The 27,050-nt window shown below is 47.8% G+C and overlaps 1 protein-coding gene across 1 annotated transcript in view; it reads left to right on the forward strand.

Moving 5' to 3' along the window:
* The window catches only part of LOC115457902 (serum amyloid P-component-like), a 31,999-nt gene extending 5,369 nt beyond the window's left edge, over positions 1-26,630 (forward strand). Inside the window, exons 2-3 of the mRNA XM_030187583.1 lie at positions 8,320-8,395; positions 25,990-26,630. Coding sequence (XP_030043443.1) covers positions 8,320-8,395; positions 25,990-26,615 — 702 coding nt within the window. The 3' untranslated portion in view covers positions 26,616-26,630. The remainder of the gene's footprint in view (positions 1-8,319; positions 8,396-25,989) is intronic.
* The last annotated feature ends 420 nt before the right edge of the window (positions 26,631-27,050 follow it).

Genomic DNA, 27,050 nt, shown 5'->3' on the forward strand with positions numbered 1-27,050 from the left:
AGAGTTCCTCTGCAAGTACCTGCTTGTGCTGGAAGCTGTAAGACTGAGCTCCCGGTGGACAATTTGGAGGTTTTGAGGCCAAATTGAGGGTGTATCCCTGCCGGACTATTTGGAGAACCCACTGATCGGAGGTTACGAGAGGCCACCTTTGGTGAAAAGCTTTTAACCTCCCCCCGACTGGTAGGTCGCCCGGCACTGATACTTGGATGTCGGCTATGCTCTGCTGGAGCCAGTCAAAAGCTCGTCCCTTGCTTTTGCTGGGGAGCCGATGGGCCTTGCTGAGGCGCACGCTGCTGACAAGAGCGAGCGCGCTGGGGCTTAGCCTGGGCCGCAGGCTGTCGAGAAGGAGGATTGTACCTACGCTTACCAGAAGAGTAGGGAACAGTCTTCCTTCCCCCGAAAAATCTTCTACCTGTAGAGGTAGATACTGAAGGCTGCCGGCGGGAGAACTTGTCGAATGCGGTGTCCTGCTGGTGGAGCTGCTCTACCACCTGCTCGACTTTCTCTCCAAAAATATTATCCGCACGGCAAGGCGAGTCCGCAATCCGCTGCTGGATTCTATTCTCCAGGTCGGAGGCACGCAGCCATGAGAGTGCGCATCACCACACCTTGAGCAGCGGCCCTGGACGCAACATCAAAGGTGTCATACACCCCTCTGGCCAGGAATTTTCTGCACGCCTTCAGCTGCCTGACCACCTCCTGAAAAGGCTTGGCTTGCTCAGGGGGGAGCGCATCAACCAAGCCCGCCAACTGCCGCACATTGTTCCGCATGTGTATGCTCGTGTAGAGCTGGTAGGACTGAATTTTGGCCACAAGCATAGAGGAATGGTAGGCCTTCCTCCCAAAGGAGTCTAAGGTTCTAGAGTCCTTGCCCGGGGGCGCCGAAGCATGCTCTCTAGAACTCTTAGCCTTCTTTAGGGCCAGATCCACAACTCCAGAGTCATGAGGCAACTGAGTGCGCATCAGCTCTGGGTCCCCATGGATCCGGTACTGGGACTCGATCTTCTTGGGAATGTGGGGATTAGTTAGAGGCTTGGTCCAGTTCGCCAGCAATGTCTTTTTTAGGACATGGTGCATGGGTACAGTGGACGCTTCCTTAGGTGGAGAAGGATAGTCCAGGAGCTCAAACATTTCAGCCCTGGGCTCGTCCTCCACAACCACCGGGAAGGGGATGGCCGTAGACATCTCCCGGACAAAGGAAGCAAAAGACAGACTCTCGGGAGGAGAAAGCTGTCTCTCAGGAGAGGGAGTGGGATCGGAAGGAAGACCTTCAGACTCCTCGTCAGAGAAATATCTGGTGTCTTCTTCCTCTTCCCACGAGGCCTCACCCTCGGTGTCAGACACAAGTTCACGGACCTGTGTCTGCAACCGTGCCCGACTCGACTCTGTGGAGCCACGTCCACGATGGGGGCGTCGAGAGGTAGACTCCCTCGCCCGCATCGGCGAAGCTCCCTCCGCCGACGTAGTCGGGGAGCCCTCCTGGGAGGCGATGGCAGCCGGTACCGCACGCGGCACCGACGCCGGAGACCTCACCCCGGGCGATAGACCAGCCGGCGCCACGCTCGACGGTACCGGTGGCGCAAGCACCGCCGGTACCGGAGGGGTAGGGCGCAACAGCTCTCCCAGAATCTCTGGGAGAACGGCCCGGAGGCTCTCGTTCAGAGCGGCTGCAGAGAAAGGCATGGATGTCGATGCAGGCGTCGACGTCAGAACCTGTTCCGGGCGTGGAGGCTGTTCCGGGCTGTCCAGAGCGGAGCGCATCGACACCTCCTGAACAGAGGGTGAGCGGTCCTCTCGGTGCCGATGCCTACTGGGTGCCGACTCCCTCGGCGACCCAGAGCTCTCGGTGCCGACACGGGAAGGAGACCGATGACGATGCTTCTTCGATTTCTTGGAACGAAGCATGTCACCGGAGCTTCCCGGCACCGACGAGGAGGACGTAGAATCCAGCCGTCGCTTCCTCGGGGCCGAGGCCGAAGGAGGTCGGTCTCGGGGGGGGGGGGGGCTGTACCGCAGGAGCCCTCAGGGTAGGGGGAGACCCACCCGAAGGCTCACCGCCACCAGCAGGGGAATGGACAGCCCTCACCTGCACTCCAGACGAAGCACCACCGTCCGACGACATCAGCAGACGAGGTCCCGGTACCACCGACGTCGATGCAGCTGTCCGATGTCTCAGCGCCGATGCAGAGGGTCGATGCACTCGATGCACTGGCGGCCGAGGATGAAGGTCTGGACGCTGAAGACGTCGATGCACTCGATACCCCCGGTGCCGATGTCGACGAAGAGCCCGAGAACAAAACGTTCCACTGGGCCAATCTCGCTACCTGAGTCCGCTTTTGCAAAAGGGAACACAGACTACAGGCCTGCGGGCGGTGCCCAGCCCCCAAGCACTGAAGACACGACGCGTGCCTGTCAGTGAGCGAGATGACCCGGGCGCACTGGGTGCACTTCTTGAAGCCGCTGGGAGACTTCGATGTCATGGGCGGAAAAATCACGCCGGCGAGATCAAAAGTCGAAATGGCGGAAAAGGCACCCGAAAAACAAGGGGAAGAAAACTTCGACCTGAGGCCTAAAAGCGGCCTACCCCGACGACGAAAGAAAACTTACCGGGGCGAAAAAGCTGGAAATAGCGGGGGGAAAAGAGACCGAAGAGTCTCTTTCCACACACAGAATGGTTTTTTTTTTTTTTTTTAACAACACGAAGAGAACGCGCGAGGTCGACTTTGCGGGGCACGACACGGCGAAAACACGACCGTACCGAGCGCGGACAAAAGAAGACTGGCCGGCACGAGCCGGTTTCAGGCGGGAAGACGGCCGCGCATGTGCGGTGCGCATCGGCGCGCGAGGGCTAGCAAAGGCCTTTGCTAGTGAAGATTCCGATTGGAGGGGCTGCCGTGGACGTCACCCATCAGTGAGAACAAACAGCCTGCTTGTCCTCGGAGAAAGTTGTTTTCACTATAGTTCCGTCTTCCTGTTGTCATTTGAAGTGCCTTGCTGGTTGACTACTCCGTGGTTTGGACTCGTTTACTTAGTGGACCATAGTCATCCACTTCTGCGGTCTTCTCTCTCCTTGTTCTCTCTCCAGAAACATTTTGGGGTCAATACCATAAGCTTTTTCTTAAAATCTCTGACCACACAGCAATTAACGCAAGCATTTTGTAAACATTTACTTACCAGAGAGATGCAGAAATTGAGAATGAAAAATTACTGCTGTTAAAAAAACATACACTGTCAGAAAAACATAGTGCACACTGCAGCAGTAATATTCATCTCACATGAAATGTCCTCCTTCCTGTCAGTAAATGGGTAGTGGATTATGCACTCACAGGGAGGGGGGCATTCAAAAATTTATGCTACTGATGGAAAGGGTCATCACTCTAACCACTACTGAAAAAATCCCCCAGCCCTCGTCGAGATTACTCCTGATCCTCCAAAACCTCACGCACCGACACTCCAATCCCTCCCGATCCCCCACAATCAAATTGCCTGGGGTCTAGTGGGCCCTCCTCTCCAATCCTTCCCCAAAATAATCACAACCCCCTGGGGCCCCCAAGACCCTGGATCTCTTATTCCTCCACACAAATTGCCCTGGTTTCTAGTAGACCCCCACCCACCGACTCAATGATCCCAAAAAAGCCCTGGTGTACAGCAGCATTCTCACCCCCTTTCACCCCCCCTGACCCCACCGACGAGGTCTCCTGCCTCTTCCTCCCCCTGCTAGTGTACTTACAAACAGGCAGGAGCTATGCTCATTTTCTCCTGCCTCTCTATCACCATTTTCAACAATGGCAATGCCTGACCTTATAGTAACATAGTAAGTGATGGCAGATAAAGGGAAAGGGAAATGGGACTTTGATATACCGCCTTTCTGAGGTTTTTGCAACTACATTCAAAGCGGTTTACATATATTCAGGTACTTATTTTGTACCAGGGGCAATGGAGGGTTAAGTGACTTGCCAAGAGTCACAAGGGGCTGCAGTGGGAATCTAACTCAGTTCCCCAGGATCAAAGTCCACTGCACTAAACACTAGGCTACTCCTCCACTCATCCAGTCTCTCCAACAGTCACACTGATTATCAATTCAAGATTAAATGAACAATGAATGTGATATTATATACTTGATCATAGTCTTTCTTTGGTGTTTCTGGTACATAGACCGTAGATTCCGCCCGGCTCTGTCCTTATGTTCCAACTACTGGAGTTGCTGTCAAAGCCCACTCCAGCCTATCTGAATCCGTCTTGTCATTTGTGGGACACAGACTGTAAAGGTCTTTCTGGCACTATCCTCACATTTCAAATTACTGGAGTTTCTGTTGAAGCTCTCTCCAGCCCATCCTAACCTGATTGCTATATGTGGGCCTCGGATCGTTGAGTCTGACGTCGGTGCTGGGCAAAATGGTAGAGACTATTATTAAGAACAAAATTACAGAGCACATTCAAAAGCATGGATTAATGAGACAAAGTCAATATGGATTTAGTGAAGGGAAATCTTGCCTCACCAGTCTACTACATTTCTTTGAAGGGGTGAACAAACATGTGGATAAAGGTGAGCCGGTTGATATTGTGTATCTGGATTTTCACAAGGCGTTTGACAAAGTACCTCATGAAAGACTCCAGACGAAATTGGAGAGTCATGGGATAGGAGGTAGTGTTCTGTTGTGGATTAAAAACTGGTTAAAAGATAGAAAACAGAGAGTAGGGTTAAATGGTCAGTATTTTCAATGGAGAAGGGTAGTTAGTGGGGTTCCCCAAGTTTCTGTGCTGGGACTGCTGCTTTTTAACATATTTATAAATGACCTAGAGATGGGAGTAACTAGTGAGGTAATTAAATTTGCTGATGACACAAAGTTATTCAAAGTCGTTAAATCACGGGAGGATTGTGAAAAATTACAAGAGGACCTTAAGAGACTGGGAGATTGGATGTCTAAATGGCAGATGACATTTAATGTGAGCAAGTGCAAAGTGATACATGTGGGAAGAGGACCTTAAGAGACTGGGAGATTGGATGTCTAAATGGCAGATGACATTTAATGTGAGCAAGTGCAAAGTGATACATGTGGGAAAGAGGAGCCCGAATTATAGCTACGTCATGCAAGGTTCCACGTTAGGAGTCACGGAACAAAAAAGGGATCTAAGTGTCGTCGTTGATGATACGTTTAAACCTTCTGCTCAGTGTGCTGCTGCGGCTAAGAAAGCAAATAGAATGTTAGGTATTATTAAGAAATATGGGCATCGGATTTTATCACATACTTGGGAGTGAAGATTCCTACAGACTTAGCCAGATTGTATACTTTAAATATTGAGCCACTGAAGATTAAGACAGCAGAGACGAACCTTTATGTAAGGAAAGTAAATAAAAGCAAGAGAAAAAGGAAACCGATATGGTTCTCCAAGCAAGTGGCTGAGAAAATAAAGGCTAAAGAGTTGGCGTTCCAGAAATACACAAAAACTAAAGAAAAGGAACACAAGGAAGAATACAGGATGAAACTGAAAGAAGCCAAGAGAGAGATACGTCTGGCAAAAGCGGAAGAACAAATGGTTAGAAATGTAAGGAGGGTGACAAAAATTTCTTCAGGTATATAAGTGAAAGGAGAATGACTAAAAAGGGAATTGTGAGACTAAAAGATACTGCGAACCGCTATGTGGATAATGATGAAGAAAAAGCAAATTTGCTAAATAGATACTTTTGTTCTGTTTTCACAGAAGAAAATCCTGGAGAAGGACCGCGATGGACTGCAAAAAGTACAAATGAGATTGAAGTGGATAGAGCACCGTTCACGGAAAAGAGTGTGTATGAACATCTTGAAAAGCTAAAGGTGGATAAAGCCATGGGACCGGATGGGATCCACCCCAGGATATTGAGGGAGCTCAGAGAGGTTCTGGCGGGTCCTCTTAAAGATTTGTTTATCATATCCTTGCAGACGGGAGAGGTTCCGAGGGATTGGAGAACGGCGGAGGTGGTCCCTCTTCACAAGAGTGGTGATAGGGAAGAAGCTGGAAATTACAAGCCGGTAAGCCTCACTTTGGTTATTGGAAAAGTAATGGAAGCGATGCTGAAGGAAAGGATAGTGAATTTCCTGGAAGCCAATAAGTTGCAAGATCCGAGACAACATGGTTTTACCAAAGGGAAATCGTGCCAAATGAATCTCATTGAGTTCTTTGATTGGGTGACAGGAGAACTGAATCAGGGACGAGCTATGGACGTAATCTACTTAGATTTCAGCAAAGCTCTTGACACGGTTCCCCACAGGAGGCTCTTAAATAAACTGGATGGGCTGAAGATAGGACCCGAAGTGGTGATTAGGAACTGGTTGACGGACAGAAGCCAGAGGGTGGTGGTGAATGGAATTCGCTCGGAGGAGGGAAAGGTGAGTAGTGGTGTGCCTCAGGGATCGGTGCTGGGACCGATTCTGTTCAATATATTTGTGAGTGACATTGCCGAAGAGTTAGAAGGTAAAGTTTGCCTATTTGCAGATGATACTAAGATCTGTAACAGAGTGGACACCCGGGAGGGAGTGGAAAACATGAAAAAGGATCTGAGGAAGCTAGAAGAATGGTCTACGGTTTGGCAATTAAAATTCAATGCGAAGAAATGCAAATTGATGCACTTAGGGAATAGAAATCATCGGGAGATGTATGTGTTAGGCGGGGAGAATCTGATAGGTACGGATGGGGAGAGGGATCTTGGGGTGATAGTATCTGAGGATCTAAAGGCGAAGAAACAGTGTGACAAGGCGGTGGCCGTAGCTAGAAGGTTGTTAGGCTGTATAGAGAGAGGTGTGACCAGCAGAAGAAAGGAGGTGTTGATGCCCCTGTATAAGTCATTGGTGAGGCCCCACCTAGAGTATTGTGTTCAGTTTTGGAGGCCGTACCTTGCGAAGGATGTAAAGAGAATTGAAACGGTGCAAAGAAAAGCTACGAGAATGGTAAGGGATTTGCGTTACAAGACGTATGAGGAGAGACTTGCTGACCTGAACATGTATACTCTGGAAGAAAGGAGAAACAGGGGTGATATGATACAGACGTTCAAATATTTGAAAAGTATTAATCCACAAACGAACCTTTTCCGGAGGTGCGAAGGCGGTAGAACGAGAGGACATGAAATGAGATTGAAGGGGGGCAGACTCAAGAAAAATGTCAGGAAGTATTTTTTCACGGAGAGAGTAGTGGATACTTGGAATGCCCTCCCGCGGGAGGTGGTGGAAATGAAAACGCTAACAGAATTCAAACACGCGTGGGATAAACATAAAGGAATCCTGTTCAGAAGGAATGGATCCTAAGGAGCTTAGCCGAGATTGGGTGGCAGAGCCGGAGGCGGGGATAGTGCTGGGCAGACTTATACGGTCTGTGCCCTGAAGAGGACAGGTACAAATCAAAGTAGGGTATACACAAAAAGTAGCACATATGAGTTTATCTTGTTGGGCAGACTGGATGGACCATGCAGGTCTTTTTCTGCCGTCATTTACTATGTTACCCAGAAACATTCTCCTCGAGATTCTATAAAGGGTGAAGATCCCAGTCAGCGACCCAAATAATTAGTTAATGGAATCCAATGATTTAATTATTGGAGTAACAAGCACTTAATTGGCACTAATTGTAATTCGGGCACCTAAACTGGATCACGTGCAACTCAAAATGAGGCATGCCCATGGGAGGGGCATGAGTGGGTCAGAGGTGTTCACAAAAGATGCACACAATGTTACAGAACAGAGATCTGCGCGCCAGGATTTACACCAGCTTTTAGCTGGCGTAAGTACTTGCGCCAACGCTATTCTATAAAGAGCAGTCATTCCAGAGCACCGTTTATATTGTTGTGTGCACCTAATTTTCAGTGCCATTTTTAGAATTCCCCCTTCTGTGCACTCTTTGTGTGTGCTTTATCTCTATAATTACTGGGCACACTGTTTTTGTATTAAGCTGTGTATGCTTTCTCTCCAGAGATATTCTGTGCGCTCTCTCTTTTTCTTCCATAAAATACTCTGTAGATTTTCTTTTACTGAACTATGTGCAATGCTCTCGCCAGAAAAAACTGTATGGATGTTATTTTTACTGAACTCTCTGCAGTTTTGCTGGGAGGAATGTGTCTGGCTAAGTAAACAGGGGTGGTACAGGGTGTTATGGGGGGGGGGGGCTGAGTGGTGGTGAACGCTTAGCTCAGTAAGGAGAGACTGTTTATAATGTTACCTGAGAATGTGGGGAAGGGATCCTACTTCTGTAAAATGATACGAACAGCTCTTGTCCTGGAATTTTCATGTCTATGCTCATGCAAGCTGAAATCTTTTGCATCCTAACGTCTAATTATTTGTTTTCTTCCAAAAGATGCCAGAGAAGATGGAGAGAATTTCACAGTGTTGTCTCTTCCTTATGATTATCTCAGGAACCATGGCCACAGCAGGTGAGTGTTGTCACTGAGTGCCCCAAACAAAGCATGATAGTCAAAGCTTCAATGGACTGAGGAAAGTTCTGGCCCTTTATTTTCCATTTTTGGGGGGAGGGGGGGAGGGATGGAGAAGCAATTCCACTAGGCTAGAACTTTTGTAAAATCTAGAAACTAGATTTTTGACTAGCCAAGAATCTGTCAATAATAGGTGGTGGGCTCACATTTACTGTATCTCAGTAGTCTAATATACAACATTAACACCTGCGTTCTCTTTGACCATTCAAGTGTATCATTTCACAGTATTTTTAGTAATCTTTTAACTGGAAGTGAATGTGAGGCTCCGGCTCCATACCTTACAGTTCTCACACTTTGAGAACTTTTCCCTTTGTCCTACTCTTTTTCCTTGTTCCCAGGATTATCAGTTACCGAGAGGCCAATTGAGTGTTTTTTAGTGTGGGAGGGGGTTGGTGACCACTGGGGGAGTACGGGGAGGTCATCCCCGATTCCTTCCGGTGGTCATCTGGTCAGTTGGGGCACCTTTTTGAGGCTTGGTTGTGAAAATAAAAGGACCAAGTAAACCCCGCGAAATACTGCTTTTGAGCAGGGACCGTCCTTATTTGTTAATTTGTACAGCGCTGCATAACCCTAGTAGCACTCTAGAAATGTTAAGTAGTAGTAGTAGTAGTAGTTAATGCCACTTTTTTTTCCCATTATCCACGAAAGCTGGCCATCTGGTAGCCACGCCCATGCCCGCTCATGTCCCTCCTTCGCTACGCCGCCGACACGCCTCCTTGAACTTTCGCCGGCGAGGCGATGGGAAAGCGGTGATGCTGTCAAAAAAGCCACTTTCGATTATACCGATTTGGCCGCTTTTGAGAGATTGCCGGCCATCTCCCGATTTATGTCGGGAAATGGCCGGCGATCACTTTCGAAAATAAGCCTGTTAGCGGACTTTAAAAAAGGGTTGGATGGCTTCCTGGAGGAATGTTATAGAATAGACGTGGGAATAATCCACTATTTCTGGGATGGGCTGGACAAATTGTTTGTTCTTTTGCTCGCTGTCAGAGACAGGGTACTGGGCTCGATGGATAAAGCCATGGGACCGCGGCAGCGTTAGTGAGAAGGAGGCGGCGCTCCCCCGCCCTGACGTGTCTTGCCTTCGCTGTGTCCCGCCTTCTTCTGACGTCAGAAATGACGTCAGAAGAAGGCGGAACCGAGCGAAGGGAAGATACGTCGGGGCGGCCGGGGGAGCGCCGCCGCCTCCTTCTCACTATCGCTGCCTACGCTGCCACGCGCCGGAGAGGTAAATTTAAACAAGAAAAAAAAGGATCTGGGGAGAAGAGGGCGAGGTAAGCATGGTGCGGCGGGGCGCCCCCCCAGAGGATGGCGCCCTCCTGCCATGCTTACCTCGCTTACCGCGTCGGCTCGGCCCTGGCTAAGTACATGCTAATTGATTAGCCTGTGAACATGCCCACATCCAAAAATTGTCATGAGACACCTCAGTATGTCCCACAGTAAGCCATTTTTTGCTTAGTAAAAGGCCCCCATAATGTTATCTAGTTGGAATTTGACTGCTTCCAAAGTACGAGATTTTATTGCACCTTTAAAGATAAACAAATCTTCTAGGTTTGTTTCTGTTCCTTGGCATTCTTCTCACTTACGAGAACTGAAATGTACCTGTCAATTATGGAGACAGCACATCAGATCATACAAACAAGAAGTAGTTACTATGCTGATCTGACTTGATTTCTTCATTCAGATTACGAAAATTAGGGGTCCTTTTACCAAGCTGTGGTCAAATTGGCCCTGCGCTAGCGACAAGGGCCGTTTTTGCTGCATGCTGTGGCCCTTTTTACTGCAGCAGGTAAAAAAGGCTGAAAATAGCCATGGCCATGCAATAAGATTGCTCTTACCGTGAGGCCATGCAAGGGGGAGCACTTACTGCCACCCATTAAGGTGAGGTGGCAGTAAGGGCTCCCATGCTAAAAATTACAGCCCTATTTCCCCAGGGCGGGAAATGGCATGCGCTGGGGCTGGAACTACCACGCTGGGCTTACTGCAGCTTTGTAAAAGGGTCATAAGTATATAAGTACTGCCATAGTGGGACAGACCGAAGGTCAATCAAGCCCAGCATCCTGTTTCCAACAGTGGCCAATCTGGGTTACGAGTACCTGGCAAGATCCCAAAACAGTACAATACATTTTATGCTGCTTATCCTAGAAAGAAACAGTGGATTTTCCAAAGTCCATCTTAATAATGGCTTATGGACTTTTCTTTTAGGAAGCTATTCAAACCTTTTTAAAACCCCACTAAGTTAACTGTTTTTACTACATCCTCCGGCAATGAATTCCAAAGGTTAATTACACTAGCCCCAGCCACTAGCCCCTGGTAGGCAGATCTCTACGGTCTATGCCCTGAAAATGGCAGATACAAATCAAAGTCAGATATACACATAAAGTAGCACATTGGAGTTTATCTTGTTGGGCAGACTGGATGGACCATACAGGTCTTTCTCTGTCGTCATCTACTATGTTACTATCCAGCTTATTTTCGAAAGTGATCGCAGGCCATCTTCCGACATAAATTGGGAAATGGCCAGCGATCTCCTGAACCCGGCCAAATCGGTATAATTGAAAGCCGATTTTTTGACACCCTCGCCGCTTTCCTGTCGCAGAAGTGGCCAAACCTCAAGGGGGCGTGTCGGCAGTGTACCGAAGGCGGGACGTGGGCGTGCTTACGAGATGGCCGGCTTCACCTGATAATGGAAGAAATAAAAACGGCAATGACTAGCATTTCGCCGGCTTCACTTGGTCCCTTTTTATTCACAACCAAGCCTCAAAAAGGTGCCCCAACTGACCAGATGACCACCGCAGGGAATCGGGGATGATCTCCCCTGACTCCCCCAGTGGTTACCAACCACCTCCCACCCTAAAAAAACAAAACTTTACAACATTTTTTTGCCAGCCTCTGACAGCAGTACGCAGGTCCCTGGAGCAGTTTTAGTGGGTGCAGTGCACTTCAGGCAGGTGGACTCAGGCCCATCACCCCTACCTGTTACACTTGTGGTGGTATATGTTGAGCCCTCCAAAACTCCCCAAAACCCACTGTACCCACATGTAGGTGCCCCCCCTGCACCCCTTAGGGCTATGGTAGTGGTGTAGAGTTGTGGGGAGTGGGTTTTTGGAGGGGATATGGGGGTTCAGCACCCAAGGGAAGGGAGCTATGCACCTGGGAGCTATTTTTAAATGTTTTTTTTTTATAAGTGCCCCCTAGGGTACCCGGTTGATGTCCTGGCATGTGAGGGGGGGCCAGTGCACTACAAATGCTGGCTCCTCCCATGACCAAATGCCTTGGATTTGGCCGGGTTTGAGATCGCCGGCATTAGTTTCCATTATCTGCGAAAACCGATGCCGGCCATCTCAAACCCGGCCAGCTCTGACATTTGGCTGGGACCAACCATATTAATGAATAAAAAGATGGCCGGCCATCTTTTTCGAAAATACGGTTCACTCTGCCCACTTGCAGAGCCGGCCCCGGAGATGGCCGTCCATAGAGATGGCCGGCGCCGTTCGATTATGCCCCTCGTTACTATGTTACTATGTTATGCTGAGTGAAGAAATATTTTCTCTGATTTGTTTTAAATTTACTACTTTGTAGCTTCATTGCATGCCCCCTAGTCCTAGTAGTTTTGGAAAGAGTAATCAAGCGATTCATGTGTACCTGTTCCGCTCCACTATTTTATAGACCTCTATCATATCTCCCCTCAGTCAATTTTTCTCAAAGCTGAAGAGCCCTAGCCGCCTTAGCCTGTCCTCATAGGAAAGTCATCCCATCCCCTTTATCATTTTTGTCAACATTCTCTGTACCTTTTCTAATTCCACTAAATCTTTTTTGAGATGCGTTGACCAGAATTGCACACAGTATATGAGGTGCAGTCACACCATGGAGCAATACAAAGGCATGATAACATCCTCAATTTTGTTTTCCATTCCTTTCCTAATAATACCTTTTCTTTGTTGCCACCACACACTGAGCAGAGGGTTTCAACGTAACATCAATGATGACACCTAGACCCCTTTCCTGTTTGGTAACTTCTAATATGGAACTTTGTATCATGTAACTAGCTCTTAATAATATTACCTATCCACACATCTCCATTATTCTGCATCTCTTTTATTCTGCTAAGATTTACCTGTTTCTCTCTACACTTTGCTTTGTAATCCTATTTACTATGTAAGCCGCATTAAACCTGCTATGAGTGGGAAAGTGCAGGGTCCAAATGTAATAAATAAATAAATATAGTTCAGGTTTCTCTTTCCTAGTTCTAGGTTAGTTCCCACCTAGGACAATTCCCACCACACTAGGTATCACGTTTCCTGGCTGTTCTGAGCATGGGCACTGGCGGCCATCTTGGAGAGGGCCTGTTAGGCCAGGGCAGCCATCTTGGAGGTGGCAGCTGCAGGAAGGAAGCCCTTATTTGGTCGCAGGGTGTTCCCGATGGGGGCTGCCATCTTGTTTTCAGCTGTGCCTGGTTGAGCCTGATTCCTTCCTATTTAAGGCTCTGCCCTCAGTCTATCAGTGCTTCGGCTTCTACTCGGTTCGCTGACTAGTAGCAGTGCTTTGGATCTTCTTCTGACGGATTCCTGGTTCTGACCTCCGCCTGTTCCTGGACCTGCTTCTGACCGCTGCCTGGTACTGACCACTGCCTGTTCCTGGACCTGCTTCTGACCGCTGCCTGGTACTGACCACTGCCTGTTCCTGGACCTGCTTCTGACCGCTGCCTGGCGTTGACCTGTTGCCTAGCCCTGGTTTGTTGTTACCTGCTGCTTGGTCTAACCCTGTGGACTTTGTGCTGGACTTTGTTCTCTCTGTTGCTGGCTGCCCAAACTCAGGGGCTCAACTCCTGGGGAACGGTGGGAGGCACAGGGAGGACTCAGGGTTTTGGCCGACAGCCCGGTGAGGGTTTCCTTCATCGTGCTCAAGGGCTCACCTCTCCTTGGAGATACATTACACTAGGGAGGACAATTCCCACGCATAACTAAAAAAAAAAAATACAAAAGCCACTAGGACAATTAATCTCCTTCCCCTTCCAGAGCATCTAGGGGGGCAAAGCCTCCCCAAACATCACATTTTACACATCTCTTTCCCCTTCCAGACTTGAAGTTCAAACTGCACCCTGCCTACAACTAAACTAAAAAAAAAGATTTTAAATGCTCCTAAATAAGTAAATAAATAAATAGATAGAAACTCTGAATGCCGCCCACAACACGTGCTAGGTGTAATAATAATCAGTCCCTGAAAATGACACGCTCTTGTTATACTCCCTCTGTTTACATCCGTATGCTGGCGCTGCATAAATGATCCTCTCAGCGCCACAACCCCAGTGCCGTCCTGCTTTCTTAACCTCCTGTAACCATTGAAAAAAAGCAGCACCTCACACTCGCACAGCACGATGTGACATACCGCCATGGTTCATGGGGGAAAAGTTGTCGATAGCAGAATGAAAAGAACATATGGTGGTGGAAAATGACTAGGTGGGAAAAGTCCTGGGTGTGAATTATCCCCCTTAGGTGGGAATTTTCCCAGTGGGAATAGCCCTAGGTGGAAACTGTCCTGGGGGGGGGAATTGGTGGGTGGGAACTGTCCGGATGGGAACTCACCGGATACCCTCTTTCCCACATACATCACTTTGCACTTGCTCACATTAAACGTTATCTGCCATTTGGATGCCCAGTCTCCCAGTCTTGTAAGGTCTTCTTATAATTTATCACAATCCTCTTGCAATTTAACAACTTTAAATAACCTTGTGTCATCAGCAAATTTAATTACTTCACTAGTTACTCCCATCTCTAGGTCATTTATAAATATGTTAAAAAGCAGCAATCCCAGCACAGACCCATGGGGAACCCCACTATCTACCCTTCTCCATTGAGAATACTGACCATTTAACCCTACTCTCTGTTTTCTATCTTTTAATCCACAGTAGAACACTACCTCTTATCCCATGACTCTCCAATTTCCTCTGGAGTCTTTCATGAGGTACTTTTGTCAAACATGTTCTGAAAATCCAGATACACAATATCAACCGGCTCACTTTTATCCACATGTTTGTTTACCCCTTCAAAGAAATGTAATAGATTGGTGAGGCAAGATTTCCCTTCACTAAATCCATTTTGGCTTTGTCTCATTATTCCATGCTTTTGAATGGTTCCATGCTTTTTGAATGCTTTTGAATTCCATGCGACCGCACCTTGAGTATTGTGTTCAATTCTGGTCGCCGCATCTCAAGAAAGATATAGTAGAATTGGAAAAGGTGCAGCGAAGGGCGACTAAAATGATAGCGGGGATGGGACGACTTCCCTATGAAGAAAGACTAAGGAGGCTAGGGCTATACAGCTTGGAGAAGAGACGGCTGAGGGGAGACATGATAGAGGTATATAAAATAATGAGTGGAGTGGAACAGGTGGATGTGAAGCTTCTGTTCACGCTTTCCAAAAATACTAGGACTAGGGGGCATGCGATGAAACTACAGTGTAGTAAATTTAAAACAAATCGGAGAAAATTTTTCTTCACCCAACGTGTAATTAAACTCTGGAATTCGTTGCTGGAGAAAGTGGTGAAGGCGGTTAGCTTAGCAGAGTTTAAAAAGGGGTTGGACGGTTTCCTAAAGGACAAGTCCATAAACCGCTACTAAACGGACTTGGAAAAATCCAAAATTCCAGGAATAACATGTATAGAATGTTTGTACGTTTGGGAAGCTTGCCAGGTGCCCTTGGCCTGGATTGGCCGCTGTCGTGGACAGGATGCTGGGCTCGATGGACCCTTGGTCTTTTCCCAGTATGGCATTACTTATGTACTTAATATGCTCTTTATATAGTTTCTATCATTATGCTCGGCACCGACATCAGGCTCCTTAGTTTGTTTTGTTAGAAATGTAACTTCACTATCTAGCCCTGTTTCCTTAATGGAGGGCTAACAACCAAACGAATAGGATCTTGCAAATTAGTTTTCAGATAAGTTAAATATAATTGGACAAGAATCAAGTAATGAGCAATCTGCTGCTTGTAAATCTCAGTTGATGCAGTTCTTTATTGAAGATGGAGTATTTGCTGACCTTTTGTGGTCTACATTTGATCAAATTACTGATGTTGAAGAAAAATCATTGTTATCCTGACTCTTCATCTCATTGTACTTAAGACTATATATAACCCTCCTTTAGAAATTAAGTGGATTGTTTTTTTGTGAATTGTACCTTGGTCTAGTGTTTCCCTTCATCTATAGGCACTATAATTTTAATACCTATTCCTAAATCACATGTTCTAGATTTAACTAAACCTAGTGTCCCGTCCCGGGCTCTTACCTGGCGGCCCGCAGTAGGGGGCGAGGACCAGCGGAGGCCGCGGGATCCGGGGCGGCGAGGAGGAGCCGCCGACAGGGCCGGCGCTGCCGCGGGCCGCTCCGAGGCCGGCGATCCGCGGGAGCAAGCGCCGGCCTCGGAGAAGGAGATACGCCAGCCAAGATGGCGGCGGCGTCCTCCTCGTTGAAGCGGACCAGCGAACCAGCACCGCCTACTCACGCCGGATTGGCACATCGACCAGGAGACCCCGCCCGCCGGGCAGGTGGGCCAATCCAGGCCTCCTCTGCCTGCCTGCCTGGGCTCCAGCTGTTGGAAGGGGAAGGACGGGCGGGGGATTTAAACCACGAAACGGAAGGGGTCCAGTGCTTCCGTTTTGTTCGTCAGAAGCCGACACAGTGGACCTCGGAGTGTTGCCACCTCCAGAGACTGTGTTCCTCTTCAGCTAGCCATCCTGCTAGCCTTTCCTGCAGTGTTGTGCCTCCAGCTAGCCGTCCTGCTAGCCCTTCTGCGGAGACAGTGACTTCTGCTAGCCGTCCTGCTAGCCCCCTTCAGAGCCTGTGTCTTCTTCAGCTAGCCGTCCTTGCTAGCCTCCCGAGCATTTGAAGTTCCTGAGGAGACCAAGGAGATCCACCCTATGTTAAATCCAGCATGTCTTAGTGCGGCTACAGGGGAAGTCGCGCCGACCAAGGAGTTAGTGCCGGCCGCCGACCGAGAAAGAATAATGCAATGGGGACACTCATCTAGATGGGCCGGGCATTTCGGGTATCAGAAGACCCTCCGGTTCATTGCTAGACAGTATTAATGGCCGCATATGAGGCGGGATATTCTCCAATTTGTTACTTCGTGCCCTGTGTGTGCACGGACTAAGCCACTAGTTGGGCCCCCCGTGGGGGACCTGCAACCACTGCCCATACCGACCGCTCCCTGGACGGAATTATCCATGGATTTCATCACCGACCTCCCCCGCTCCCGGGGTCACACCGTGATTTGGGTCGTGGTAGACCGTTTCTCTAAAATGGCTCATTTTGTTCCATTACCGAGCCTTCCATCGGCGGCCTCTTTAGCACAGTACTTCATTCAGCACATTTTTCGGTTACATGGGCTGCCCAGTCGGATCGTCAGTGACCGAGGACCCCAATTCACCTCACGCTTCTGGAGAGCCTTGTGCACGGCTTTGGGGGTAGAGACTCACTTTTCATCCTCCTACCACCCCCAAACCAACGGCATGGTCGAGAGGATTAACCAGACATTGAAAGGATTCTTGCGGGCATTTGTCAACAAACGTCAAGATAACTGGGCCTCTCTGCTTCCATGGGCCGAGTTTGCATATAACCAGAGTGACCATTCATCCTCAGGACACTCTCCGTTCTTCTTGGTATACGGACGACATCCTCGGCTTCCAGGGCCGTTCCCTTCTCCAGCTCTAGCCCCCGTGGGGAACCAAACCCTAGCTGATCTGCAGAAGGTCTGGGAGATGGCCCGGGAACAACTACAGAAAACAGCTGCCAAAGATAAAGTCTTTGCAGACCGCCACCGGCGATCCGCCCCAGTGCTCCAGCCGGGGCAGAAGGTATGGTTAAGCACAAAGTACCTGAGACTCCGGGTGCCCTCCCGGAGGCTGGGACCTCGGTACATTGGACCTTTTGCCATCCAAGAACGAATTGGAACAGTAACGTACCGGTTGCGGTTACCGAGGACCCTACGAGTGCACAACGCCTTCCACATCTCCTTATTGAAGAAATTTCGTGGGTCCAGATGGCACCCTCACCAATCCGAGGATGAAGCTCTCGAGGTTACTCCTGATCCGGAGTATGAAGTAGAGGAGGTGCTAGATTCAAGGAAGCGGCGGGGAAGGCTGTATTATTTGTTATCCTGGAAATATTTTGGTCCCGAAGACAACTCCTGGGAACCCGCTGCGAATGTACATGCTCCAGAATTGGTCAAAGCCTTCCACGCCCGATATTCTTCCAAACCCGGGCCCAGGGAGAAGGGGGCATCCGGGGAGGATACTGTCCCGTCCCGGGCTCTTACCTGGCGGCCCGCAGTAGGGGGCGAGACCAGCGGAGGCCGCGGGATCCAGGGCGGCGAGGAGGAGCCGCCGACAGGGCCGGCGCTGCCGCGGGCCGCTCCGAGGCCGGCGATCCGCGGGAGCAAGCGCCGGCCTCAGAGAAGGAGATACGCCGGCCAAGATGGCGGCGCCGGCGGCGTCGTCCTCCTCGTTGGAGTGGACCAGCGAACCAGCACTGCCTACTCGCGCCGGATTGGCGCATCGACCAGGAGACCCCGCCCGCCGGGCAGGTGGGCCAATCCAGGCCTCCTCTGCCTGCCTGGGCCGGGGGGATTGGCTCCAGCTGTTGGAAGGGGAAGGACGGGCGGGGGATTTAAACCACGAAACGGAAGGGGTCCAGTGCTTCCGTTTCGTTCGTCAGAAGCCGACACAGTGGACCTCGGAGTGTTGCCACCTCCAGAGACTGTGTTCCTCTTCAGCTAGCCGTCCTGCTAGCCTTTCCTGCAGTGTTGTGCCTCCAGCTAGCCGTCCTGCTAGCCCTTCTGCGGAGACAGTGACTTCTGCTAGCCGTCCTGCTAGCCCCCTTCAGAGACTGTGTCTTCTTCAGCTAGCCGTCCTGCTAGCCCCCTTCAGAGACTGTGTCTTCTTCAGCTAGCCGTCCTGCTAGCCCCCTTCAGAGACTGGGTCTTCTTCAGCTAGCCGTCCTTGCTAGCCACCTCCAGAGACTGTGTTCCTCTTCAGCTAGCCGTCCTGCTAGCCTTTCCTGCAGTGTTGTGCCTCCAGCTAGCCGTCCTGCTAGCCCTTCTGCGTAGACAGTGACTTCTGCTAGCCGTCCTGCTAGCCCCCTTCAGAGACTGTGTCTTCTTCAGCTAGCCGTCCTGCTAGCCCCCTTCAGAGACTGTGTCTTCTTCAGCTAGCCGTCCTTGCTAGCCACCTTCAGAGACTGTGCCTTCTCGGAGTGCTAGCCGCCTCTGCTAGTCCTCCCTTAAAGACTGCGTTCTGAATACCAGCCAGGTCAGCCGTCACCCCGCGGTTCCAGCAGTCCTGCTGGCCGCCTGCAGCTGAGGGCTCAACCCTCGGTGAACGGCGGTTGTCGCGGGTGAAGATTCGGGGTGCTCGGCTGTCCTCTGGGGCCTTGCGGGGCCTTAGGGAACCTGAGGGCTCACCAACAGAAACACAACAGAAACAGTACAGGACACCTAGTACTTTTAGACACATTGCAAATATCTCTCTGTTTACTGTTCCTTGGCTCTCTATTTTGTCTGGGACAACAGCCACGAGCATTAAAAAGATACATGAAAGAGATACTGGAAATACCGGAATCCAATTATCCTCCATTTACTCAGTCTTATTATATTCCACAAAAAGAGAAAGTTACGCAAATACAACAATCACCTTTGAATATAACAGACTTTCTTGAAACATCAATTACAGAGCAGACAACGACAGCAACATTGGTTGCAGCCGTAGCTCTGCTACCGGATAAGCAGTGTATTTTCAGACTTTTCTTTCGACATAGTTATTCTTGGGACATAAAGTATTATTGTTCCCTGATGTTGCAAGGGACACCCAAAGAAAGAGGAAACAATTCCTCTTGTTAAAACCAGCTGTTTTACAACTAGGAGGAACTTTTTACTTAAAATTTCCATGCAAGTGTATTGTGAATTATAATTCCCTTAAATATGTGTTTATGGATCCAAGTCAACTGTCCGCATTCGTGGCTTCAAAAAATGCTATTGGAGTTAAATGAAAATTGTTTTTGTACTAGCCTTGCTATATGCTAGATTGCTTTGTTCCTTTTTCCTGTTTTCTCCACCTTAATCTTGGAATTTATATAATGAGGACTTAAATGTTATTATTTCATATTGTTGATTATAGTGTATAAATATTTCTTTGACATTTGTGAAGTTATAACATTTCTTATACAAGATTATTCTTGGAAATGTAAGTTGAAATTGTAAAATAAAATAAATAAAATAAAAAAAGCTGCTTTCTCTGCCCCACCAACCCCTTCCTCCAGGCAGAGCTTATTCCAAACTTGGAAAGGGCTATGAATCCTTACCCTATGAAGAATCCTGAGGATCTCCAGTGCTTGGTTCTGTCTTAACTTCTTTTTAACCTATTTATAAGCCACAATTATTCAATCAAACAGGATTTCATTTCATTTTTATGCAGATAATACCCTACTACTTTTCCCAACAAACGCTTTAAAATCCATCCATTGGTCCTCTTCAAGATTGTTTGAAGTTAGCCCATTAGTGCCCAATGTTCCCATATGGGCACTTATTATGGGAACATTGGGCACTAATGGGTTAATCTCAAAGTGCCTCTCTGAGCATAAATTAGTCCTGAATAAACAAAAAACAGTGGCCTGCTGGTTTACTGGAGGTCTTCCTATTCCCATTATTACTTTAAATCTTTTGGGGATTTCTATTTTACCTATAGATTCTTTTCATTATTTAGGAATTATTCTTGACTCTCAGCTCACTTTCTCTCCTGATATCTAATGTATGCAAGAGTGGTTTCTTCGTTTGGCGATTGCGGTTGGTTCGATGCTATTTTGACCCTGACACATTTCATTCTCTTAGGGCCCTATTTACTAAGGTGCACTAGTGTTTTTAGCTCGTGCTATAAATTAGTGTGGGCTAACCGTGTAGACACCCATAGGAATATTATGTGTACTTACACGGTTTGCGCATGCTAAAAACACTAGCGCACCTCTAGCGTGGCTTAGTAAGCAGGGCCCTTATTCTTTATTAGTCACTAGGCTAGATTATTGTAATATCATATATTTGGGTTGTTCTCATGCTAACTTTAAAAAACTCCAATTTATACAAAATACAGCCATCAGAGTACCACGTCACGTTCAGAAATCTGACCATGTCTCTCTGCTACTTCAAAAGCATCACTGCAGTGGCGTAGGAAGGGGGGGGGGGCGGTGGGGCGGTCCGCCCCGGGTGCACGCCGCTGGGGGGTGTCGGCGCCTCGCTGGTTCCTTGCTCTCTCTGCCCCAGAACAGGTTACTTCCTGTTCCGGGGCAGAGAGAGCAAGGAACCAGCGAGGCGCCGACACCCCCCCAGCGGTGTGCTCTCGGCAGATTGTCCCGCCCCTCACCGCCTTCCAGGTATGTTCTCGCGGGCGGGGGGGGTGTTGCGCTACGGAGGGGGGAGGGTGCGTCGCACTGCACCCGGGGGGGGGGGGTGCGCAGCGGCGACCCGCCCCGGGTGTCAGCTGCCCTCGCGACGCCACTGCATCACTGGCATAGTGTTTAAACTATTAACTCTCACTTTTAAGGCCCATAGGACTGGTCTTCCTATATTCTCCTCTCTGTCTTCTTCATTCTATCAATGATCATCGTCTGGTGCTTCCTAGCCCCAAATCTGCTCAGCTGGAATCTCCCAGATGTCATGCTTTTTTTCTTCACAGCCCCCTTCTTTGGAATTCCCTCACCCTAAACATCCATTCAGAATTATCTTTTAAGAATTTTTAAGTCTGCCATAAAAACATGGCTTTTCCATCAAGCTTTCAACCCTACATAAGATTCTTTCCTATTGGGTTATTGTAGTTCCTTTCCTCCTGAGGAATTTTTGTTTTTAGATTGTAAACTGCTTAGATCTATGAGTTAGTTTAGGCGATATAGAGGGGGATAATCGAACGGGGACGCCCATCTCCATGGTCGCCCATCTCTGAGGACGGGGACGCGAAGGGGCGGGACAGACCGTATTATCGAAAAAGGTGGGCGACCATCTTTTCTTTCGATAATACGGTTGGTGCCGGCCAAATGCCTAGGATTTGGGCGGATTTGAGATGGTCGGCATCGGTTTTCAGCAATAATGGAAACCGAAGCAGGCCATCTCAAAAACGATCAAATCCAAGCCCTTTGGTTGTGGGAGGGGCCAGGATTTGTAGTGCACTGGTCCCCCCTCACATGCCAGGACACCAGCCTGGCATCCTAGGGGGCACTTTTAAAAATTAAAAAAAAAAACACATTAAAAATACCTCCCAGGTGCATAGCTTCCTTACCTTGGGTGCTGAGCCCCACAAAACCCACTCCCCACAACTCTACACCATTACCATAGCACTTATGGATGAAGGGGGGCACCTAGATGTGGGTGCAGTGGGTTTTGGGGGGGGGGTTGGAGGACTCCCATTTACCAGCACAAGTGGAACAGGTAGGGGGGGGATGGGCCTGGGTCCACCTGCCTGAAGTGCACTGCACCCACTAAAAACTGCTCCAGGGACCTGCAAACTGCTGTCATGGAGCTGGGTATGACATTTCAGGCTGGCATAGAGGCTGGCAAAAAATGTTTTCAAAGTTTGTTTTTTTTTGGTTGGGGGGGGGTTAGTGACCACTGGGGGAGTCAGGGGAAGTCATCCCGATCCCTCCGGTGGTCATCTGGGCAGTTTGGGCACTTTTTTGGTCCAAAAAAAGCGGATCAAATTCTCGCTATGGCCGCCCTTCTTTTTTCCATTATCGGCCGAGGGCGCCCATCTCTTAAGCACGCCCCGGCACTCCCCTGTTCCGCTTCGCTACCCTTCCGACTCACCACCGGGAATTTTGTTCGTCCCCATGACGGACTGCAGTTGGGGATGCCCAAAATCGGCTTTCGATTATACCGATTTGGGCGTCCACGAGAGAAGGGCGGCCATCTCCCGATTTGGGTCGGAAGATGGACATCCTTCTCTTTCAAAAATTAGCCTGATAGTAAGTTTCAATAAACCATAAACCATTCTTGTTCTGTCAAAATGGTACAGCTGACTCAAGACTTCATTTTGCTGTCCGTATGTGAGGGGAAAAGGAGAGCTAAGGGTCAGCTGGCACCTTTTGAATTTGAATGCAAGAGATGCAGGAATAGCTAGTACATACTTTTGATACTGTTTCACAGTAGTAGTTCAAACATTAGGTTTCAATTTACTGTTTTCAAGTTTACCTCATTTATTGTATTGTATTTATTCTTGGTTATTTTACTATTGTTATGCTGTTAAACTGTACCTGCGGTACACCGCCTTGGGTGAATCTCTTCATTAGGGCCCAGATGCACAAAACCTAACGAGCCCACAACTTGCGTTTTAAACTGGTTCCAGCCAGTTTAAAACGCAAGTAGTTCACCCCGGGCATGCACTAAGGACATTTTCCATGCCACGGTAGCAGGCAACGAAAACGGAATGCAAATGATTGAAAAGCTATTATAATGAGATGCACTACCGTTTTTCCGATTCCCTTACCGTAGGAACCCTAACGAGATGTCTGACCTCTCGTTAGGGCTCCTGTGAGGGAATCGGAAAGGAAAAGGGCCCCCAAAAAAGGTAAAAAAGAAAAAAAAAAAAAAGCACGGAGCGCATGTGAGGGGCGTCCTTTAAGGACGTACTCTCCCTGCGCTTCTGAGAGACGTCTTTTTTTTCACATTTTATTTTTAGCTCTGCCGGCGCTGGTGTTTTTTCCCCCCTCCTATTTTGTCTTCGCCACCCCTCCACAGCAAAACTTTTATGTTTTCCTGGTTGCCGGAGAATCGGGACGTCCCTTTAGATTAGGCTCCTCTTCCTGGTCTCTTCAGCCAATCAGAGCGCATTTCGCTGACAACAGCCAGCTAAGCCCGCTTTGATTGGCTGAAGAGACCAGGAAGAGGAGCCTAATCAAAAGGGACGTCCCGATTCTCCGACTCAGGTACCGAAGGAATAGAGAATGCAAGTGAGCTACAACGAGTAGCTCATTTGCATTCCCTATCATTGATGCATTCCTGTTCCCTACCGATTCGCTATGGAATCGGTAGGGAACGGGAATTACCGACGTATTTAATGCATCTGGGCCAAAGTCGGTTAATAAATCCCAATAAATAAATAAAAATAAATAAGAGCATGCCTTACTGGGACAGACTGAAGGTCCATCAAGCCCAACATCTTGTTTCCGACAGTGGCCAATCCAGGTCACAAGTACCTGGCAAGATCCCAAAAGAGTAAAACAGATTTTATGCTGCTTATCCTAGAAATAAGATCACCAGCTCAGTAAGCCCTCAGGATTCTTCATAGAGAAGGGAGGAAGGGTCTAGAGGGAATAGAGGATCGATGGGTTCAGAACTTCTACTGTACTGTGGGATATCAGAGCTCAAAGCTCCCTTTAAAACATGAGAGGTGGGAACTCACTAGAGGGAAGGGCTTTCTTGGTGGGGAGTAGGGGGCAGGTGGTCTTAATACTCAGGACTAGTGCCTGATAAAATTGGAGGGCCCGAGAGCAGGGACACATTGCCTGACAGCACTGCAGACCAGGGGCGTAGCCAGACACCCAATTTTGGGTGGGCCTGGGCCCAAGATGGGTGGGCAGAAGAACTCCGCCTTGCCCCACAAGTGATTTGGTCTCTCCCTCTCTCACCTGCATGCCATATGGTCTCTCAAACATCCCCCCTCCCTCGCATAAATAGCAGATTTTCACCGGCAACTAATACACTCTGCTCATGGTGACCCCACAGCTTTCCCTCTGATGCAACTTCCTGTTTCCGCATAGGTGGGAATACGTCAGAGGGAAGGCTGTGGGACCAATGCGAGCAGTATGTATCAGTCGCTGCTTGCTGCAGACAAAGATCTGCTATTTACAAGGTATGCAGGAGGTACAGTTGTTGGGAATTTTCGGCTGGTGGGGCTTGGGGATCTCTGTCAGCCACATCTTAGGTGTGCTGCTACTGGGCCCACCCTTGGCTACGCCACTGCTGCAGACACTTTATCTTTCTCATGCTCTTGTAGGAAAGAGAGTTTTCTTGTCAATCATAAGGTTTAACACAATCTGCATTAAGCCTTTTTAATATTAAAGATATATGTTGCATGCAGCACAATGTGCCACATGTTCTGCCATAGTTTTAAGTGTTATCAATAACACGTGCCAATGTTATAGTAACACGATTTTAGATAATTAAGCACTGCATTTGGCATTTAATACATTAATATAGATCACCAACAAAGTAATTTTCTCACATCTAAATAAATACCAATGGAAATACACAAGGAGGAAAAGGCCTCAGCAAGCTCTGACCTTAAACAGCTTAGATGCAATCATTGGCATAAAAAGCCTCCAGTATTTCTACACAAAATATTTGTATTTAATTTTTATAAATTTTATCTAAATCTGTTTTTAAAAACATATTAGCTGATTCGATATTTAGAGCATCAAGCAAATACTTCATTTCAACAACAGTGCTTCAGTACTTGGTCCGCATCCAACAATGGCTAGCGTTTCGTTGCATTGCTTCAGGGACTTGCGGAACGCATACATGTGGGGCACGTTAGACCACTAGCTTGGTATATACCGCTGCTGCTTGAGGGTCTTAGTGTATTTCCACTAAGTATCTCTACTGGTATTTAATTAGGTGTGAGAAAATAACTTTGTTGGTGATCTTTAATTGTGCTCCACCTCCTTCAGCTTTTGGATTTAATACATTAGCACAGCTTGCTATCTAGGCTTCTCAGCACTGGCAATGAAAATGTAAAGCTCAACACTGAACAGCTCAGCCACTTCCCCTGAGTCAATGATATCCTAGGAACACCCAGTGATTGAATTTAGCAACCTAGTGAAGATGGGCAGTGGTAAATTCAAAGGGGGAATTCAGCAGTTATATTTCTATGAAAATCTACCCTTTTCAGCTGGAACTCTCTGTTGTCACTGACATGGACCTGGTTTCCAGGTCATGTTTTGGATTTTGCTCTCACTTTTCCGTGTTGGGAACATTAGTTCCTGGGAAAGAGGAGGTGCTGTGATTGGGAAGCAAGCAATCCATGGGGAAGAAATGCTGTGCATTGGGAGGGTAATTTTATGGATGTCTAGGCACATAGGTTGTACCTATGTACAAAGGTAACATATGTGTGTATGTGCATTTAAATAAAATAGCCTACCTCAAAGACTCCACACAAATTTATACCTGTTCCAAGATCTTTGTGCATCTGTGTGACACAGGATTCAGTACATATGTTTGTATTTGACAAAATATCTTCATAATTGCCAATCCTGCCATTGTTTCACCCATTCTCTGCCCTCTTGAACATCCACATATATAGCTGCCAATTTTTAAGTATGTATAGTCCTAGGAAATTTTTATCAGATTCTACTCAAGTATGCAAAAGGGTGTTTCACATGTTCAAGTACTTACAAATTTACTCCCTAAGTAGGAGATGAGGGGATAAGCAGTCTTTGTGGAACTGGAAGATGCTATAAATGAGGAGGTTAGCTTGCTCTCATCTTGCTGTATTCTGTTTTCACAGACTTGGGTAAAAATGTGTTCCTCTTCCCTAAAGAATCCAGCACCTCCTATGTGATTTTGAGGCCTCAGGAGACATCTTCACTTACTAGCTTCACTGTCTGTCTCAACTACTATACTGTCCTGACTCGTGATTACAGTCTGCTCTCTATCGCCAACCCAGGAACGTTTAATGACATCCTTATTTATATAAACAATGCCTCAACCTCCTCAGTGACTGTGGGTAATGAAGCAATGTTTTTCAGTGTCCCAGAAAGAATCCTGAATTGGAAGCACATCTGTACTAGCTGGGAGTCTTCTACCGGAGTTGTGACTATGTGGATCAATGGCAATCCTCTACCTAGAAAAACCATGAAGAAAGGGTACTCTGTTAACTCACAACCAGTCATTATATTAGGACAAGATCAGGATTCCTATGGGGGATCATTTGATATAAAGCAATCATTTGTAGGTGAAATAACTGATGTCCAGATGTGGAACTTTATTTTGTCACCCAATGAAATACAGCTAGCCTTGGCCAACAGTAATTTGATTGATGGCAATATCCTTGAGTGGACATCATTGGACTATAACCTAATAGGCGATGTCATCATCCAGCCGAAGCTATGGCATAACACTTTCTGTCATTGAGATGGCATGTACCCAGTATACAAGCTGAATAGTGGACATCAACAAACAGCTGGGTATGGAGGTGAAAGTTAAAAGACACAATCACATTGTTGAAATCTCTCATGCAGTTGTGCTTCAATCATAATCTTGGGAGAGATGTCAACTTCCTGCATAGTTGGATTGTCAATTCACCTCCAACTAACTCATAAATATGGTTGTGCTAATGTTATGGGTTACTGTAGAAGTGATGATCCAGGCACACAGGAAGTTAGGTAGTGTAGATGGATGCTCCCATAATTTTTCTGCTCAAATTATGTTCCTCATGGTGTAACAGCATCCTAGATAGTCACCATTCTACAGAAAGTAGATCTGGTTGCTATAAAATAAGGTGTAAAAGTTTAGCAACATTATGTTATGTAGTAATTGGAGATGGAATGACTTACACATTTTGGTTTC

The sequence above is a fragment of the Microcaecilia unicolor genome, chromosome 14, assembly GCF_901765095.1.
Source record: "Microcaecilia unicolor chromosome 14, aMicUni1.1, whole genome shotgun sequence".
NCBI lineage: Eukaryota > Metazoa > Chordata > Amphibia > Gymnophiona > Siphonopidae > Microcaecilia > Microcaecilia unicolor.